The 20540-nt window shown below is 34.2% G+C and overlaps 1 protein-coding gene across 1 annotated transcript; it reads left to right on the forward strand.

Annotated features, from left to right (window-relative positions):
- Positions 1-10578: 10578 nt before the first annotated feature.
- LOTGIDRAFT_153392 (hypothetical protein) lies at positions 10579-13629 on the forward strand (the record flags this gene model as incomplete). Its single annotated transcript, XM_009057290.1, has 4 exons — positions 10579-10581; positions 12418-12657; positions 12842-12936; positions 13596-13629. 4 exons carry the CDS (start codon positions 10579-10581, stop codon positions 13627-13629), a joined length of 372 nt encoding a protein of 123 aa, XP_009055538.1.
- Positions 13630-20540: the final 6911 nt, after the last annotated feature.

Below are 20540 nucleotides of genomic sequence, written 5' to 3' on the forward strand. Positions count from 1 at the left end.
CGTAATTTAAGAGAGCGTAAATGCTTGTCGACATCTAAATTTCGTAACCTTTCATCTAAATCTTCATTTTCGAGATTCATTTTTAAAAGTCAGTTTTTTGAAGTTCATTTTGATAAAACCTTCCTATGATTTGTTCTTTGTCTTGATCGATCAATTCATACGTGGGAGGTGATGTGTTGTTTACTTTATCAACGATGAATATCTCGTTAGTCCAATAACCGACGTAACCTTTCTGAAACAATGATTTATATTTAAAAATACGAACTCGATCTCCAACTTTGAATTTGGGTTTAATATTCAAATTGTTAATCTCGTTTTCAAAGTTGTTTCGAGTGTTGACGGACTTTATGATATTCGGGTTATTAGAGGCTTGCGTTGGCGTCACACCTATAGACGAATGTATTTTGTTATTGTATTCGTCGACAACAACCGGTAATATTTTAAGCCATTTTTGAGATTTCAATTCCGTGAATTTCTTGAATAATTTGCTTTTAAGAGTCCTGTTGAATCTTTCTATCACTACGGCTTTACCTTCGTTATGCGTACTGTAAATTTCAAACCCCAGAGATTTCACATTTCTGTTGTAGAATTCGCTTCCTTTATCTACCCACAACTTTAGGGGTCGTCTGTCGGATTGTTTCATTATGGTTTCGAATGCTTGTTTGACAGTTAGACCCGATTTGTTTTTCAAGGGAAAGACCCAAGCGTATCTCGTGTATATGTCGATCACCGTCAAACAATACTTGTACCCTCTCTCGACTGGCATGTTGATTAAATCGACTGACCAAATTTCATCTTTATCAAAAACTTTGACTTTGAGGTAATGTTTGTTTTTTCGAAATTCTTTGTGAATCTCGTCTGCTATACCTATACCCAATTTCAATTTTGCCTTCAAGAGTTTTATGATAAGAGCCCTTTGTAATTTCTCTTTGAAAGTGGGATTGGGAATATTTTCGAGTTCGTCTATCATTTGTTTGTCTGCTTGGTGTCTGAATGTTACGTCTTTATTTCTGTACAGTATGTCGTGTTTGAGCGCTGCTGCGTCAACTCTATTAACGGGTTCTTCCCCTGGTTTGGGATTATCATTTTCGTCTAAACGCAGATCTAACCTAGTGCCTGGACCTGTATAATTGTGCCCTGGGAGATGTTTTTCTCCGGGATATTTTGCCCATGGGAATCCAGGAAGAGAACCCAATGACTTTTGAATGTCTCCCGCACCGAAATACGTTTTAGGAGGATGGACATTTATTAAAGACATATTTGTTCAATAAACACCATATATTTTTAATACGAAAGATTTAATACAAGAAGGAAATTTGTTGTTTGAGACAAAATTGGCCACTTTGGGGATGAGAGATGTCTCCTTCGAATTTTTTTTGTTCGTGTTTTAAAATTAAAGACATTTTTAATGCGGTTATTTTTTACTGTATTATTATTAGTGATCTGTGGTTTGGGTAATTTATATGGAGTCTGTTATAATACAGTTTGGAGGAGTGTGTTATAATACATTTTAACAGTTGTGTCTTTTCGGATATGACGCATTGAAAAAGCTGCGCATGCGCAGAAGTGAAATGCGTCATATCCGAAAAGACATATACTACTGACGACCAGTCTTTTCTCGAGACTATGCCATATACATACACACCCTCCCTCACCCACTCCCTCACACACACACACGTAATGGAAAGACATAATTTTATGTAATACTGGAAAGACACAATTTTATGTAAAACTAGATAATAAAATTCCTAGTTTGACATATCTTTGAAGGAATTATGTGATTTTTGTACATTCCTAATACTCCTGGAGACCCTTTAAAAATATTCAAGACCTGAATCAACCCCCGATAATGTAGAACTTGTCCCTTTAAAGATTTTTTTTTTGATAATCTCATGAACAAACAAAACTTTTCAATTTGTTATGAAATTGCCTTTTTGATGTTTTGATACATTCTGTGTTCATGTAATCGAGGAATCGATGAAACTCATGTGTCAGTTAACATTTATTTATGTACTGTACAGTAAAATGCATAACCGACATTATTTATATATTGATTTTTCTTTACCAGATAGGCTACACGTATTCATTCTTACTTTCACTTTCATCTAGCAGTTTTGAAGCCAAGAGCACAATCATTAGGACAAACACCATCAGTACATCTATCTCCAGTAGACGTACAATGATTTTATTTCTTATATTTATATATTTATTACTCGACAACTGATAAATCACAGTTACGCACAGTTGTCATGAGGTTTTCGTGATCAAGTGTAGTAAGAATAGGCGAAAGTTCAGTCGCCTGTTTTAAAAAAATAAATAATCAGTATTACTTAAACATAAAAGAAAACAATTTCTCATCATAAACTTCCACTTCACATAAATTGACACACATTGAAAAAATTAGAAATACGTAAAAGTTTCCCCTCACAAATGCCGTTTATTGTTAAAGATGGGTTCCCTTATTTTCATTTATGATAATGAAAATGCTAATATTTATATAAATAGAAAGTAGAAGTGTTCTAATGACTTGGAAAAATACCAGTTTGTCCCACATGTCCAAAATTAATTCATAATTAGCTAAATTAGAAGAGAATTACGAGCAAAATTCCGATGAGTGACCGATCAAGAAAGGTCAAATAGTCATTTTTTGTTTATCCAGACTGTACATACATGGACATTTATGATTGAAGGGTGTCTATAAAACTAAGACCTAAGACTTAAGACTCTATAAAACTAAGACCCAACTATAAAACTAAGACCCATAGGGCTATAAAACTAAGACCCATAGGGCTATAAAACTAAGACCCATAGGGCTATAGAACTAAGACCCATACGCTATAAAACTAAGACCCATAGGGCTATAAAACTAAGACCCAACTAGAAAACTAAGACCCATAGGGCTATAAAACTAAGACCCATAGGGCTATAAAACTAAGACCCATAGGGCTATAAAACTAAGACCCAACTATAAAACTAAGACCCATGGGGCTACAAAAATTAAATTCAAAAATTAATTCATAATTAGCTAAATTAGAAGAGAATTACGAGCAGAATTCCGATGAGTGACCGATCAAGAAAGGTCAAATAGTCATTTTTTGTTTATCCAGACTGTACATACATGGACATTTATGATTGAAGGGTGTCTATAAAACTAAGACCTAAGACTTAAGACTCTATAAAACTAAGACCCAACTATAAAACTAAGACCCATAGGGCTATAAAACTAAGACCCAACTATAAAACTAAGACCCATAGGGCTATAAAACTAAGACCCAACTATAAAACTAAGACCCATGGGGCTACAAAACTAAGACCCATAGGACTATAAAACTAAGACCCAAAGGACTATAAAACTAAGACCCATAGGACTATAAAACTAAGACCTAACTATAAAACTAAGACCCAGAGGGCTATAAAACTAAGACCTAACTATAAAACTAAGTCCCAGAGGGCTATAAAACTAAGACCCAACGAGAAAACTAAGACCCATATGACTATAAAACTAAGACCTAACTATAAAACTAAGACCCAGAGGGCTATAAAACTAAGACCTAACTATAAAACTAAGACCTAACTATAAAACTAAGACCCAGAGGGCTATAAAACTAAGACCCAACGAGAAAACTAAGACCCATAGGACTATAAAACTAAGACCCAATGAGAAAACTAAGACCCATAGGACTATAAAACTAAGACCCAACTAGAAAATTAAGACCCAACGAGAAAACTAAGACCCATAGGACTATAAAACTAAGACCCAACGAGAAAACTAAGACCCATAGGACTATAAAACTAAGACCCAACTAGAAAATTAAGACCCATAGGACTATAAAACTAAGACCCATTTGACTATAAAACTAAGACCCAACTAGAAAACTAAGACCCATAGGACTATCAAACTAAAACCCAACTAGAAAACTAAGACCCATAGGACTATAAAACTAAGACCCAACGAGAAAACTAAGACCCATGGGACTATAAAACTAAAACCCAACTAGAAAACTAAGACCCATAGGACTAGAAAACTAAGACCCAACGAGAAAACTAAGACCCATGGGACTATAAAACTAAAACCCAACTAGAAAACTAAGACCCATAGGACTAGAAAACTAGGGACCCAACGAGAAAACTAAGACCCATGGGACTATAAAACTAAAACCCAACTAGAAAACTAAGACCCATAGGACTAGAAAACTAAGACCCAAAATTTCGATTTTTAGACAAGTTTTAAATAAGTTTTAATTTAGAGTAAATGAAATTGTTCCTTTCAAAACCTGAAATGAAATTGAGTTTATGTCCTGCTTTTCGGCACCTGTATGGGCAAACGCCATGCAGTGTGCAATGGTGGGAATTTTGCCAGGACAACGGCATTAGCCTACTCTTATTTTCGATTTCCAACTGTTGAGGCATCTTTATCGTGCACAGCCAATAGTACGCGGGGCCTCGGTTTACTGTCTCATCCGAAAGAATAGACGCTTTTTTCCATGACAGCGCATCCGACCTGCATCACTGAAAGGGGAAACCGAGTTGAAAAATCCGAATTTATCATCTCGACCCGGCGCGTGCTATTTTAGGTCTTTTTCGCCAACAGTTCGTACATCATACACGGGAATATAATCATTTTTCATTTTAAATATATCTAACTATATCAAATAAATGTTCAATGACCACGACCTTAACCAAATAGGGTGGCATAGTTTTGAATGTATTGTTTTGATTGGCAATCAAGTCTGTTGACACTTTTCTAACAGTTACATTTGATTTTGGTGTGTCAAAATTTATAGTCTAGGAACCGGGTTTTTTTTTGGGCTAAGCTAATCAGGAATAATGTTCACGATCACAGCTAGCCGTCGAAATTTAGCCTTTAAATTCATGTGCGTCCAGAATTATCCGAATGTAAAAATGTCAACTCGTCTTTTATTTCGACGCTGACATATTATAAAAGACATAGAAGTGAAACGTTTAGTTTGAGATATATTCGAGGGGATTGTGCAATTTCGTTTCGCGTAGTTCTATTTTGAAGACTATTTACATATATTCAAGACCAAACATCACCTGTCAGTTTTTATATGATTTTTTAAAACCTTTTTTAAAATGTAAGTTCATTTAATGAATTTATTCGATTTTATTTTGGCACAATTTTACTTTACTATCAAAGTTTTATTTCTGATAGGCCACTTTTAAATTGTTGATAAACTTGGACCATGACCTTCCATGGATTTTCTCAAATAATATCCAAGTAGACTTTACGCCACATGCTAAAGAGTTCCGTGAATCAGAGAGATGAGGTAGACAAACAGGTTAGGTCACAGATATACCCTATCTAAATATACAAAAGAAAATGTGAGACAAAACAACTTGTGCGCTGTAGTGTCCAATGTGCTCTGTCATTCCAGTGGAGCCAGGTTTATGTTCCAGGTTTATGTCTTGGGGGGTAAAAATATCTAAGATTGTCCGAATTTTTATCATTGTGCCATTCGTATTTAATTCCAAAATATTCTATGGAAGAGGGGTTTTCCTCAAATTTAGTTCTGCCTTTTAAAGTATACCTCAGATACATCTGAAAAGATAAAATGCGTATAAAAAGAGATTGTCACTGGAATTGGTACAATCAAATAAAGCATATTCTGGTTCCGTTTGATTACCCACATTACAGAAAAATGCTAATCTAAGTTTTTAAACTATAAAATTAATTATGCAAATGTGTGTATGCTCTGCTCATTAAACCCTATTAACATATTCATTTTCATTAATATAATCAATAACTAGAACTGTGAACAGCTCCGAATGTGGTAAAGGAGACCTTATCACATGGATTTCAAACCTTTTGAAACTTGTAGTCTGTTAGGTTTCAATTCCAGTGCTTTTAAGCTTACAATTTTTGAAAGAGATATTAAAACTTTTGGGTATCTGATAAATAAATAAATTATATAATTACACTCCAAAATGTCACCTCAATATTCTCAATTTGAAAATTAATAATAGAACTAATTTATGCCGCATCACGATAAACCTCTCAATTATTCAACAGACAAAAACAACACACGTAGATAATCAGATCTGTCATCCGGGGTAGGAATTTTATCATATGACTTTTGTCGACGACTTCTCTCATCAAATTTTGTCGACGAGTTGACTTCTGTCGACATGCTGACTGGTATTCATATAATTATGATACTTAAATCTTCCACTAACATTCATTAAATTATCTTAGAGAGGTCATGGAATGAAAGAGGGCATATTATGTTAAATAATTTGGTTTTTAATGAAATTGGATCTCTTAAACCTAGATATTAATCCATATTGTATATGATCCCCTACGTGTCTTAATCTTTGTGTACCAACAACAAAATATAAAATCATTCGGTGTAGCAGGACCACGATTATGTAAGACGTTACCTGAACAGTTAAAAATCTCTTTCAAGAGAAAGTTAAAAACACATCTTTTTAGAAGATATATTTCACAAGTATTAGAAATAATTTTTTTATTTGTGTTCTAATTAAGATATAAAAGAAATTCCAACGGTTTCATATTTTGCGAATTCAAAACTTCAAATGGAGGTATTTTTCAATTTGTATGCAAATAATTTTTTTCAGGTTAAAAAAGTACGTAATCAGATTTTGTTCTCTGGCCCATTGATTTATCACTAAGGTGTGAAAGTTCAAGCCAAAAGTTTTGTATAACACGCTTAACACCCTGCAAATCATTAGGATTTTATGAGATAAAACAATATAATATTAAAGTTGATGTTTTTCATCCAATATCAGAATATCTATAGATATCTGAGGTAAAAACTAATCTACACTGAAAAATTCAAGGTCACAAGACTTTTAGATGTCAAAAATTCAAACGGGCATAATATAATTTAAATTTGAAATTCAAAATTCTGTTCCCAACATGTTTCAGATAAAGAAAGAAGGTTTTGATAGACACCAAAATCATACAAATCGGATATTAAATGGAAAACTAAAATTTTAACGAAAATGCGCCACTCTCGGCGCATGCGTCACTTCCGGTTTGGATTTTTCTTCTAAGGTCATTCAAATTAATTATTATAGATAATCTGTACGGTTTTGACTACATTTCAGAATTACACCGGAAGAAGAAGGATTGTCCAAGGTGAGAAAGTTTGCATAACAAACTGTGACAAATCGATAAATCGGGCTGCCACACAATAAATCTATATTTAATTCATTAATTTGTTATAATAAGGCATTTAAGCATCGACGATTCATATCAACAGTGTTTGTTCACTCTGTAACTGTAAGTATAAAAAATTTATACCGAGGAAATTTGTTTTTTCGAAATCTTGAAAATTTTGTTTGGTATCAAAAAAATGTCTCTACATCTGTAATTTTTCATATCGAATATATAAGATTATAGAAGTTGAAAAAATCGAAAAAAATAGACAGCGATAAAAGTCACAATTTGAAAATTTTTAAAAGCTGTCTTTTATGCTCAGTTCACACCAACGGCGCTTTGATGCCGCTTTAAAGCGGCGTACAAAGCGGTACCAAAGCGTAACAAAGCTCGACTAAAGCGCCAAGGTCGTAATAGATCGTTGGAAAGCTTTGAGCAAAGCTGGATATTCGGCAAGAGCGCCAAAACTTTTTAAACTGTTTAAAAATTTTGGGCGCTCTGTCACGAATTGATTAAAGCGCCGAGAACGTATCAAAGCTTAACAAAGCGTAACAAAGTTCAGCAAAGCTTGACTCAAAGCGTAGGAAAGCTTAACAGAGCTTTATTCAAAGCGGGGACCCCAGTCTTCACGGTCTGTCACCACTTGATCAAAAGTGGCATGAAATCGGTCATTTCGAAATTTTCCAATGCGTAGCAGAGCTTAACAATGCACAACAGAGCTTGATAATCGTATCAGAGCGTGATTTAAAGCGTCATAACCGCATCAAAGCTTAATAAAGCTTATCAAAGCGTGATTTAAAGCGTAACAAGGCCTGATCAAATCGGGAAATAATTCGTCCCCAAAGCGTAACCAATTCGTATCAGAGCTTATCAGAGCGTAACATTACTTAGGAGATCGTGATATTTTTTGAAAAGTAAACAAAAAATGATGGCGCTTTGCTCGCCGATTTAAAGCGCGGCATTCGCCGTTGGTGTGAACTAGGCGTGCAATTACTTAAGCTCAACTCAAAAGCTGTTAAAATTATAAACAATTAAAGGAAACATTACAGTTTCGAAAGCTTTTACTAACAAAACAACAATAACAATACAGGTTACAGCTCCGTGATAGTCGAGCATGTAATAATTTGTGTTATAACCTTGAAAGATTGAAGTACACGTTATTCAACACTCCTTAAAAGTAAATTTATAAAAATGAAATGCATGGAGTTTTACGTCCTTCTTTTCTGCAGTTAACTGCATGCAGCGCATAGGACTGTTATTATATCATAAATAACCTTTTTGAAAAGTTGATCCAAACCATCCTTGAAAGCAGCCATTGTGATCACAGAATCCATTTTCTTTATCACAATAGCTGTTTTGACAGTGACACGTATATCTATTTTGTAACCAAAATTCTCACCTGGCAAAATAAAACATAACGATCAATTGTTATACCACAAGTCAAAACGCGTGTTTCAGATACACTACCCCATTTCTATAAACTATATTCACGTCGATATGTTACAATTACGTGACAAACCAATTGTGAATTTTCAGATGTTATGGGGCTCGGCGATCTTCTTTTCATTACCGAAGTAGATTATGCTACCGAGAATTGTCGACTGTTCTGTAGTTTCACGATGGGCCAATGACAAGAAATTTGACGGATGGACGGAGTATCAAGGGTACATTAATATTTCAAATACGGTTGCACAACGAGTTATTTTCCATTATTTGTTCTCTGTCGCTCGTTGTATTGAGGCTTACCTGATCCATTTGATCGCTCTATTGATACTTACCTGATCTATTGTTCGTGTTATTGAGACTTACGAGATCTATTGGTCGCACAATTGGGGCTCATTTAATCTATTGAGTGCTTACCAGATCTACTGTTAGCCCTTGAGGCTATCCGAATCTATTGCTCGTTCCATTGAGGCTACCTGGTCTATTGCACGATCTCTTGAATCCTACCTGATCCACGGTTCATTCTATTGGGGCTAACTTTCATTGTTCGTCCTATTGATGGTCTATTAAAAGTCCTGATTTGTCTGATCCATTACTCGTACTATTGAGTCATACCTGGTATATGGTTCGTTCTACTGAGGTAAACCTGATCTCTATAGATCTATGGTTCGTTCGATTGAGGCTTACCTGATTTATTGCTCGTTCTATTAATACTTACCTAATTTGTGCTAGTTCTATTGAAGCTTACCTATGGTTCGTTCTATTGAGTCTTACCTAGTATTTTATTCTACCCTCACTTACTCATGCCAAACTGTTGATCTAGCCCTTACTTTCACCTGTTTATCTTCGTAAGATATTCCAGTTCCTTATATTAGCCTCGATCGACCAGGGTTGCTGTGGGGCCATGCCGATTACTGAAACCTCGATGAGCAAAAGCTCCAACAAACATATTTTATTTCATCCATACAATTAAATTTACTGAACCCTATCTGCTCTTTAACAACCTTGATACAGTTGAGAGAACTTCATTTAGTGTAAATATTTTGTAAATTTTTCCCTAATTGTATTGTATCGTATTGTAATTATTTTGAATGGTAATGGATTTTAAAGCTTGTTTCCAATACCATATCTTTATATATATGTATGTAATATTTGTAATTCTTGAATAAATATTGTTTAAAAAAAAAAGATTTCTTCATATTTCAAAACTATGTTATGTGATATATATAGGAAGATGTTCCTTTAAACACTAAAAATAATAATATTTAAGCATTTGTATCTAATATTCAGTCTAATTTGAAGAAGTGTGTGTAAGGTCATTAAAGTGATTTTATGCCGTGAGACCCCATTGGCCCCTTCTTGGCCCTCCCAACTCCTCAAAACAACAAAAATTCGACAGTTACAATCTAACAGTAAGGGCTGTTACTCAATAAATATTTGTGGGTTGTTCACAATTCAGATCTTGTGCATATAAACCTATACACCAATTTCTGAGACAAAAAACCTGTGGCCTCATTTGCGTTCACAGACCACTTTCAGCATATACAAAAATTGTTGCTTCTATATGTTTACAATTAAACACCAAGTAGCAGAGAGACTTTAGCGAGGAGGAAGGAGGTATGGTATTCGTTCTTGAGAAGAAACAAGTGAAAGCTTCACCTGTTTTATGCCAAAAAATGTGGAGGCGAATTTGACCTGCAGGACTACAATCATCCCCTGGCACAACTGGCGCATCTGTCCCTTTAAAATCAAACACTTAACCATCGCATTGCTAATTCTGTGAGGTCTGCAGTCGATATTTGGCTAAGACACTCTCAATGATAAGCAAATATTAGCGTAGGAAACAAACTTTTTTTTTCTGTTGTAGAGGAAAATGATCGCAAAAGTTGCATTATTGTTTTTGGGTGTCTATTGGGTTAACTGTGAAGACTTTAAAGACATATGTTTGAATACCCACAATACACTTCGGGGAAGAGAATGAGAATTTGCCGCCCATGGTAAGTATTATAAATGGAGATCATATTATTATAATATAATTTTTATAGCAAACCATCCTGTCACATGTTGTTAAAGATAGAATTCCAAATGCATTCTAATAATGTAAACAACATTGATGTGGGTTAAATACATTTGATGTTTGGACTGGAGTTGATAACTTTTAATTTTTTTCCAAAATATATTTATGCATAATTGCATAATTATATATATTAGTATGCTAATTAATTCATTTATTAAATTATTCATTTATATTTCTGTATTTTGGGACATTGTATTTGGTGACGGATTAAAATAAGCCTTAGCTTGTTTCCGAAACCCTATTTATACTTTGTAAAAATTATATGTAAAATAGAAATAAAATACTGTTTAAACCTTGATGTTTGAATCAAAGACAATCAAGGCAATGAAGTCCGGCAATGAAGGAACATCTCTGGCCGAACATCTTGCTATGGGAAGGAAAACAGCACATAAAGTCAAATTTGACAACACCAACATACTGACAATCAAAAGCATATAGATAAAACCAAGAGACTTCAAGAAGCTATCAATATCAGAAGATATCAGCATGAACAGAGATGAAGGTGTTCGATTATCGTATGCATTTGATAAACTTTAAAAACCTGTAATTATTCATATTCATAAATGTATTCAACATAATTTAATAAAATATATCAACCATAGTTAGTTATTTAAAACAATGTAAATTCTATTAATAAAAATACTAGCAAGAGTTGTTTATTTAATCTTCAATAAATCTTTTTTAATTAATTTACTTTGTCAATTATTTTATTTAATCAAAATTTAATGTAATGTATCAATAAACCATTTATCTCTTGTGTGTTCTTAATAATAAGCATTATAGTTTGCCCATCTTTCCTTAGCATTATATGCCTGAGGACAACGTCGAAACGTTGCATAAAACTTGAACCAGTAATTGTTGTTACATAAAGCCGTGTCTATATACCTTGAAAAATTTATCTATGTTTATGTGAAAAATTGTTACATTTTTAAACGTTGGAATTTTTTAATGTCTTAATTAGAACTCAAACTTCAAATGTCTCATACTTAGTACAGGTACAGAGACTCTGCACATGGGAGATATTTCCTATTTAAGAAGAATGAAAGAAAAATCCTTTAGCTTTCTTAATTTATTGTCTTTATATTCCATGGATAAAGTCATTTTGTGTCTTGATATTCGCGAATTGAAAACACGTTTTCTTGACGCTTGCTGCAATAAAAAATTGGAATGTTCTTATTATGTATGATGAAACGAAACAATAAATAAATAAATCATTTTTCAACATGAAATTTTGTAACTATAATTATCGTATGCGTTTAGATAGCAAATTTTAGCCACCTCACTGTGTCGAGTTTAATCGTGAATTAAAGTAAGCGTGTTATTTCTTTTTAAATTTACGACCCTCTGTTTTTGAAGGAATATTTTAAAGTCTTAGTACTGAACATTTCTCTCTTAAAGACAAGACGGGTTATATTATCCCAGTTAGTTAGGCCCTTGTCAGCTTACCAAGTCGATCGGACAAGATCTTGTGTTTTATATGATCTTCAGCAGATAAAAACGAAATGGAAAAAGCTAATGCCGATGCAATCTCACAATATCCACGGCAAGGCGTTTTACATCTTCGTTGGTTCCATCTATGGGCATTCACTATTTCATTCCATTTTGTCATTAGTAAGTTTTCCAAGTTTTCCAAAGGATGAATTGGAAATGTTCAGAAAAGGTTGGCAATTTGATACATGCTTTATAGTTATTTCAAATTCAGTCCTCTCTCTGACGTGTAGAGGAATTTCACATTTTAACTGTCGTGTGTTTGTAGGTATGGGATGACGAATTGGCTGCTGCTTCAACTACCCATGCTAGAAACTGTGATTATAGGTATAGCTCTGCACATGATTATGGGGAGAATATAGCTGTTCAAGGCAGCCTTAGACCCCTTGATGTTAACACCGTGGGAGCCCAACACATTAGACATTGGGTTGATTACGAGAAGCAGTTTAATGATGGAACGTGGTCTTGTTGTTCAGAAAGAGGTTATAGCTGTTGTGAATATGCACAGGTAGGTCAACTTCAGTTAGAGAAAACTATTAGCGACTATTAGGTATGTTAATTGCGAATTCCTGTAAAAGTTTATAACATGTTCATTTCCTTCACACGTTTATGAAATGTTCAATATGTAACACATAATGCTTAAAATGTTCTTTTTTTGTTACCGATTTTGAGTAAATATATTAAATGTTAAGGTTGTTTCGAAATCTACGACTTCTGTTGGCTGTGGATATGCTCAGTGTGGCGTTATGCCGAATTTGTTAGTGCTTGTTTGCCGATACAAACCAAGGTAAGTATAATAGGCATAGTTTTTGATAAGGAAGTAACAGTTATGGATATGGATGTAAAGACCTTGATACAGTTAATGTTTACAGAATTAATATTGAAAGCCATCAATATGCAACCTTGATGACGAGAACGTTAGACTCTTTTTGTGTATGTCACCAAACTGTTCTTTTGTGGCCGATTAACATTAAAATAAATCTTACATGAAACGGGCAATTAAATATTTTATGTTAAAAAACTTATTTAAACCTTACTGCTTTTTTGTTGCCTTAAAGGAAATGTATGTGACATGACAGCTCCTATTCCATATAGTGATACGTAACATGCTAGCATGACTGGTTTGTCTGGATCATTTTGTACCAGAACTGGATAATATGAGTTCCTTGGGTCTCTGAAATCCAGCTCCACAGGCTTTAGACCATCGAAATTCTTATATATCTGAACCAATTTATTATGGCATGGACCTTATGCTTGAATCTGAGCATGAAGAAGAGAGAAAGAAGATATTTCTAACAGTGCCTGCACTGCTCGCTTTGTACTTATCTTGGTCGGGTCTATTTCCATAGTAGTGTCAGGGGAACGGTTTTAGTAGACATGCCTGGGTACGACTGTGATGTGTAGCCTAAATATGTTGAATCAAAATAATTACTTTTTTAATTTCAGTGGAAAAATACGTGGTGAATCTCCTTATGTGTAGACATACCAAACCCTCAATAATGATATTAAGTATTTAACTTAATAAACTTGTGAAAAAAGTTAATGTTTTATCTTTACATTTCCATTATTCAGCGTCTTCTTACCATTGTGACCATCGTTTAATTCATAAATGTTCATGACCCTGAGCAATATATACAAGTTGGAACATATATGACGATATAACAGCATTTCCTTTAGTTGGTATAAGTATTATTTACATGTTAATTAATTAGAATATCATTTAATGTAATAGATCATACATATATATCGAAAATATTCGAAAATCAGTTCAATACTTTCATCAGAAACAATACCAACAATTTGCAGGCCTGCTTACACAGCTAAATGCTACTAGTAACTTGCAACAATTTATAATAATGTCTAATAAACTACCACATAAATTATCTAAATTTCCCACAGAAAATGCTAGACTCTCAATACATTTCTATTGAAATACTTCAGCCTCTCCCCAATTGCTTGCTTACACAGCTAAATGCTTTTAGTAACTTGCATCAATTTAATGTCCAATAAACTACCGGGAAATGTAATTGGAATCTGTATTGTACAAAATTCGTTCGTTCTTTGAATAAAATGAGTGAGTTAGATGCTTACTCGCTAACCCGAAGGTCCAGGCTTTAATCCCGACATAGACCGAGATAATATCTTCTTTCAAACCGGTTTCCCCCTGTCAGTGAAGCAGGTCGGAGAGAAAACGTCATGTCGTTCGGATGACACAAATAAACCGTGTGTTAAGAGTTGTGCACGTTAACAATCCCTCGACATTTGGAAATCAAAAGAGAGCAAATGTCAAACAATTTAAGAATAAACGTTTTTTCACGCTTACGGATACATACTACGCTTGTGCAATTACGGACTAAAGGAATCTGGACATTAGTCATCACATTAGTGTCACATTCTACCATCCTACAAACTAACTTGATCCTGCCAGAACATGATATAATTATTTCAAAAATATATTTTTCTCAGTGGAAATAGTACGGCTACAACTGTAGAGTCTAGAGGCAGTAAAGAACTATAAGTTCCATGTAAGTAATGAATGTGGATCTTATCGTTAAGGGGAAATAAACGCTGGTATATTATGTGTCAAGAAAATGACCCGGCGAATCTTATTCAGACCAATTTCTGTATCCATTATTTGGAAACCGCATTCTCTTCAGTCAATAATGGCCTGTCTGGACACTAACAATACCATTACGTTCACTAACTGACCTAGGTGGTTTCGCTTTTAGGAATAATAATTCTCGCGTAAATCTTTTGAAATATTATAATTAGTACAATGTTTGAATTTGACTCTCAATGGTATTTTTTTAGAAATACTTTCGCCTTTCCCTACTTACAACTGATCTATCGATGTGAATCTTGGAAGAAATATAATTAAGCTCAAATATGTCAATATATTTCAGCTAATTCTAACAATTTTTCCAATTTCGCATCCATAGCTCGAGACTCAGATTGATGGTTCCAAAGTGCAACAGTGATTTTACAAGTCAAAAAAATTAGTAACAAAAATGTAATCATATACTACAATATCCTTTCAACATTGTTATGCTGGGAGTATAAAATTACAGAAAATATTTTTTCTATTTACCAGACGCCAAGTATAAAAGTATCCACTGGAAACACAGAATTAAAAATAGGATCCACTTAAGAGCCATTACACAATCCAACACTGAGTAATGTTCTTGTCCATGGTAGATTAGATCCCCTTTCATTAACTCCCTGAAAGAATCGCTTTGTACTTCTGAATTGTTTGTTTATCTTGTAAATCTGTCCACCAGAGGTAGGTATTTTTCCTATCAAATTGATGAATTCCAATGCTGAAATCCACAGTCCCTACTTGTGACCTGGGCCAGTGCTTCTATAAGAGAGTTTCTCTTATAGAACCTTATACTATAGTGCATACTTCTAACAATGCCAGGCGTTAGGTTGTAGCACGTGTTACAAGTGCTTAACGTAATAATTGTTCATTACAACAATATAATAATATACCCTTATGTTTCGTTCAATACTACATATAGAATTTTTGAATGTAGCATTAGATGTTCAAAATATTTCTGAAAGTTCCTGGAACGTCTAAACGCTTTGTTGTATTATGGAAAATCTGAAAAATATGTATTTCACAAGCGCACCCCTTCTATTTCGTTTGGGTTTGTCAGAGAGCCATGCATTTGCCTAGCTTCATTTACGAGTAAATATACGCTATTGTGATTCTTTATAACTTGGCATTTCTTGATGAGCCGGACATCAAGCAGTCTTAGCATGACCCGTCAGCTGACTCAACTAATTTTACTTCTTACTTTGTTAACAAACGTTTAGAAACGTTTCTGGCAATTTTCTGCAACATTAATAATCACCCCGAACTATTATCCATTGTATATTTGTGTATATGAATTATGGTAATTTGTTGATAGTATTTTTTATATAATGTCTTGTTTATATGTACATAGATAACCAAATCTATTTATAGAAGTATGTTATGATAGATGCAAATATTAAAAAAAACAAAGGAAGGATCTTACAAATGTCAGATAGTTTTATAGCCTGCATTGTTTTATTGACGTGTGGTTACGTATACTGTCTCGCCTCTGTCTGTCCGTTTGGTTCTTTTGTGAATACAAACTGGGAAAATACTTCAATATTATGTTATGGTACAAACCGTCTTGCCATAACTATATCATATCGTTGAAAATCATAAAAAGTCTGCAGTAAAGCGTCATTGGTAACAAAATTATTGGTCTGATACTGGATTGTAATCTGTCCCGTCTCAAAATTCAAAAGATTTGATTGGCTGATTATAAATACTAACTAATAGACATATATTATCCTAAATTGTATTCATATGCTTTATGGTTCCGACACTACTACGACTGACACTGGTATCAAAACCACAGCGGGCAACACAACGGATGCAGTACCAAGATGCTCTGAAAAGACAGGAGTACCAGGTGACATTGGAAAAAAAGACGTTCCAAAGCAACCGAGAATAAAATTTCCAGCGAAGTCTGGTCGCCATTTTAGTAACAGCTGGTATGATCGATTTCCATGGCTGGAGTATTCAGTGTCAAGGGACGCCCCTTTTTGATTTCCATGTCGAGTGTTTCACAATACATGCGGGTGCATAAAAATTCATCACTGAAGGCTACACAGATTGGAAGCATGCTGTAGGTGATACAGAAAAGCAGGACTCCAATCTTGTTCTTCAAAAACTATACGAGCAGAAATTGGCTTTCCTTAAATTATATGCACTGGCTGCAAGCGGTGCCACATTCGGTTCTAGTACCGCTGTGTGTGGAAGCAGCTTTTCAACTCTTACTCGCGTTGACTCACCACAACGACGATCTATGACTCAGCTTCGCCAGCGCAATCTTATTCTTCTTGCCTTCAACAGGAAGCGTACCCAGAAAATTAACTTGGACGTATTTGTTCAACGTTTTGCCATAGAACATACCCGACTACGTTTAAACTAAAACGGCATTAAAAATGTAACGTATTATAACACGTGTGTGTTAACAAAAATAATCTCGAATCTAACATACTCCATGAAAGTCCTTTTCTCTGCGTTTAATCGTCTGTCAAGGTGCTTTGCTAAATTGCCCCCCCCCCCCCCATCCTCGATTGCACATTTGCACATTGTTTACTTCTGATTAAAAAGGTATAAAAACAGATAGCGCCACCCATGAAGAGAAAGGTTTTAAATAGGGTGTTCTAAATGTACCGTTATTGAAAAGATAAGTTGGAAACCTTCGATACTTTAACCCGGGGCGATAACTGTGCTGCTGTTATGAGAAAAGCTTGATCTTAAGTTGTACAGCCGACCCTTTCAATCCGGTTTAGAAGAACAATCGTGTCATGTCGTTAATGTGGAGGTGCACTTAGTTTATGTTCTGATTCTGTCACTAAAAGTAAAATTAACATCCTTTATATCATTACTGTATTATGATCTAAATGGGCATAACAATTGAATATCGTACCGTATTGTGGCTCGTCTTCTATATTAGCGTGTAAACTTTTTATTCGAAAACCTATATTATCAAGACGTTCATTCGAATGTTGGCTTGGATTTCTATCAGATGGGCCTGATATCTCTAGGTAAGCGTGTTCATCTACAAGTACAACAATTAACAAGTCATTCTTTGATATTGATGATAATAATAACTTTATTTGGCAGAGAGACATCCGTCGTGGTATCTACACATAAAATTATTATGTACTTTTCTGTACTGTTATCATAAAAGGGGCAGTATACAAAATATTTATTATGAAAAATATGTAAATTATATATGAAAAGATTTCCAAAATACGTTCTATATATTTACTTCTATGTATACATTTGATCAAATTGACCAAAATTTGTTTTAAAATGGGTTTAACTTGTTTTGGCGTTCTAAAATTAATGGCAATATTTCAGAATCAGAATGAGCAAATAGTGGCAGCTTATACAGGTGGGCTCGTCAAAATTCATTGAAATTACCTACAGTTACCGTGGCCCATTGGGGACATTTGCAATTTTTTTATTTTTCGACGTTTCTCAGTGGTTTGAGAGCAGAAGCAGAAAATTCGAGAAACCGACAAAAAATAGAAGGAATTGAGGGAAATAGAGAAACTTTAATTAGAAACATGACACAAAATACAAAAAAATCATAAAAATTCATAAAAACAATAATTAATCAAAATCGTAAAAATAGTTAAAACATGAAAAATTAATTTTTTCCAAAATAATATGAAAAACACAAAAAATTCAAAGTGAAATCGCAAAAATCAATTTCAACCGCGGTGGTAATACATTTCAATCGCGGTTGAAATTAATTTTTGCGATTTCACTTTGAATTTTTTGTGTTTTTCATATTATTTTGGAAAAAATCAATTTTTTATGTTTTCACTATTTTTACGATTTTGTGTTCTCATTCTGTGCCCTATTATTCTCAATGGATCTTTTTATACGCCCACACATTAATGTGGGGCGTATATAGTCGTCGCCCCTGTCTGTCTGTCTGTCTGTCCACAATTGTTTGTTGACACGATAGAGAGCTGGGTTCTTGATGGATGGAACTTGGTGTTGGTCTTTGTAATCACCCAAGGATGAAGCCTATTGAAAATCAGACGAATCGAAAAATATTTACTATGAGTTATTGCCCTTGTTCTTGAATTGTTTGTGGACACGTAAGAGAGCTGGTTTCTTGATGGATTTTGACGAAACTTGGTGTGAGTGTTTATAATCACTCAAGGATGAACCCTTTTGAAAATCAGACCAAGCGAAAAAAAATTACTATGAGTTATTGCCCTTGTTCTTGAATTGTTTGTGGACACGATAGAGAGCTGGTTTCTGGATGGATTTTGACGAAACTTGGTGTGAGTGTTTGTAATCACTTCAGGATGAACCCTATTGAAAATCAGACCAATCGAAAAATATTTATTATGAGTTATTGCCCTTGTTCTTGAATTCATTGTGGACACGATTGATGGATTTTGACGAAACTTGGTGTGGGTGTTTGTAACCATTCAAGAATGAACCCAATTGAAAATAAGACAAATCGGAAAATATTTGATATGAGTTATTGCCCTTGTTCTTCAGAACCCGTTCAATTTTTAGTTTGTAAACACTCTGGAAGTCACAATTCTTGATGGATTTTTATGAAACTTGGTGAAATTGTTTATTATCACCCAAGGTTGAATCCTGTCCAAAATTAGAATAATCGAACATTATTTTATATGAGTTATTGCCCTTTTTCTTGAGAATGCCAAATTCATTGATAATATTTTTTATTTTAAAGTTGTAATTACAAGTTGTAAAGGTGTAATTTAAAATTGCGAACCCTATTGCAAATCAGCAAAATCGTAAAATATTTAGTATGAATTATTGCGTTCAATTTTTAGCTGGTTAACACTCTAGAGGACATAATTCTTGATGGATTTTGACAAAACTTGGTGTGAATGTTCTTTATCACCCAAGGACGAACCCTATTGAAAATCAGCAAAATAGTAAAATATTTAGTATGTGCATCATGTAAATTTTAACCAGACATGTCCAACCAAAGATGTTACTGTAGGAAAATTAACAAGCTCTGCAACTGTTGACTCTGGTGCAGCTGTAACTTGCACTACTGTTCCAAATATGCAGAAGGCTTTTCCTGGTGGTTATGATATTGAATCCTGTAGTTCAGTATTGACAGGTCCTTCTGGTGAACAGATTTCAACTTTAGGTATTATAAACACTTTTGTACAGATAGATGAACATACAGTTCCTGTACGAATTCATATTATAGATTCAGAAGAGGATATTTTCCTTATTGGTTGGGATATTATTTCGAAATTTCAAAAAGTGACTATTTCTCCAGCCAGCCAGACTTCTAGTTGAAAATTCTGAATTTGTTTCAGAAGTACGAGCTGTTAGAACCACAGTTGTACCACCCCGGTCTCAAAAAATATTGCGCGTTCAAGTATCACATCCTTCACTGTCTGATTCTGGATTGCTGGTTGAACGTTTGAATGCATTTGAAGACAAATCTGGATTGTTTGTTGGACGATGTGTCCCCAACTCCTTTTGTATTGCTTATGAACCCTAATTCCACTAGTAAAACTGTGTATGCTTCTCAACAAGTTGCGTTTGCAACTGCATTAACAATAAGTTCTACTTCAGAAATGGATTCTATTATAGTATTGAGAAAAAATCTTGGAATATTTGTCCAATTAATACTTCATATAAAACCAAACTACTTGGTTTGTTAGATAATTATAAACCGGATGTGTTTACAGGTTTAGGCTGTGCTAGGAAACATTCTTACGAATTAAAGCTAGTAGCTGATTTGTCTAAAGTACGTGGTCGTCGTCTAATGCCAAATCCAAAAATCAATCAGGAGACAGAATCTCAAGTTCAGTCGATGTTAGACTCAA

This window comes from Lottia gigantea (genome assembly GCF_000327385.1).
Source record: "Lottia gigantea unplaced genomic scaffold LOTGIsca_3, whole genome shotgun sequence".
NCBI lineage: Eukaryota > Metazoa > Mollusca > Gastropoda > Lottiidae > Lottia > Lottia gigantea.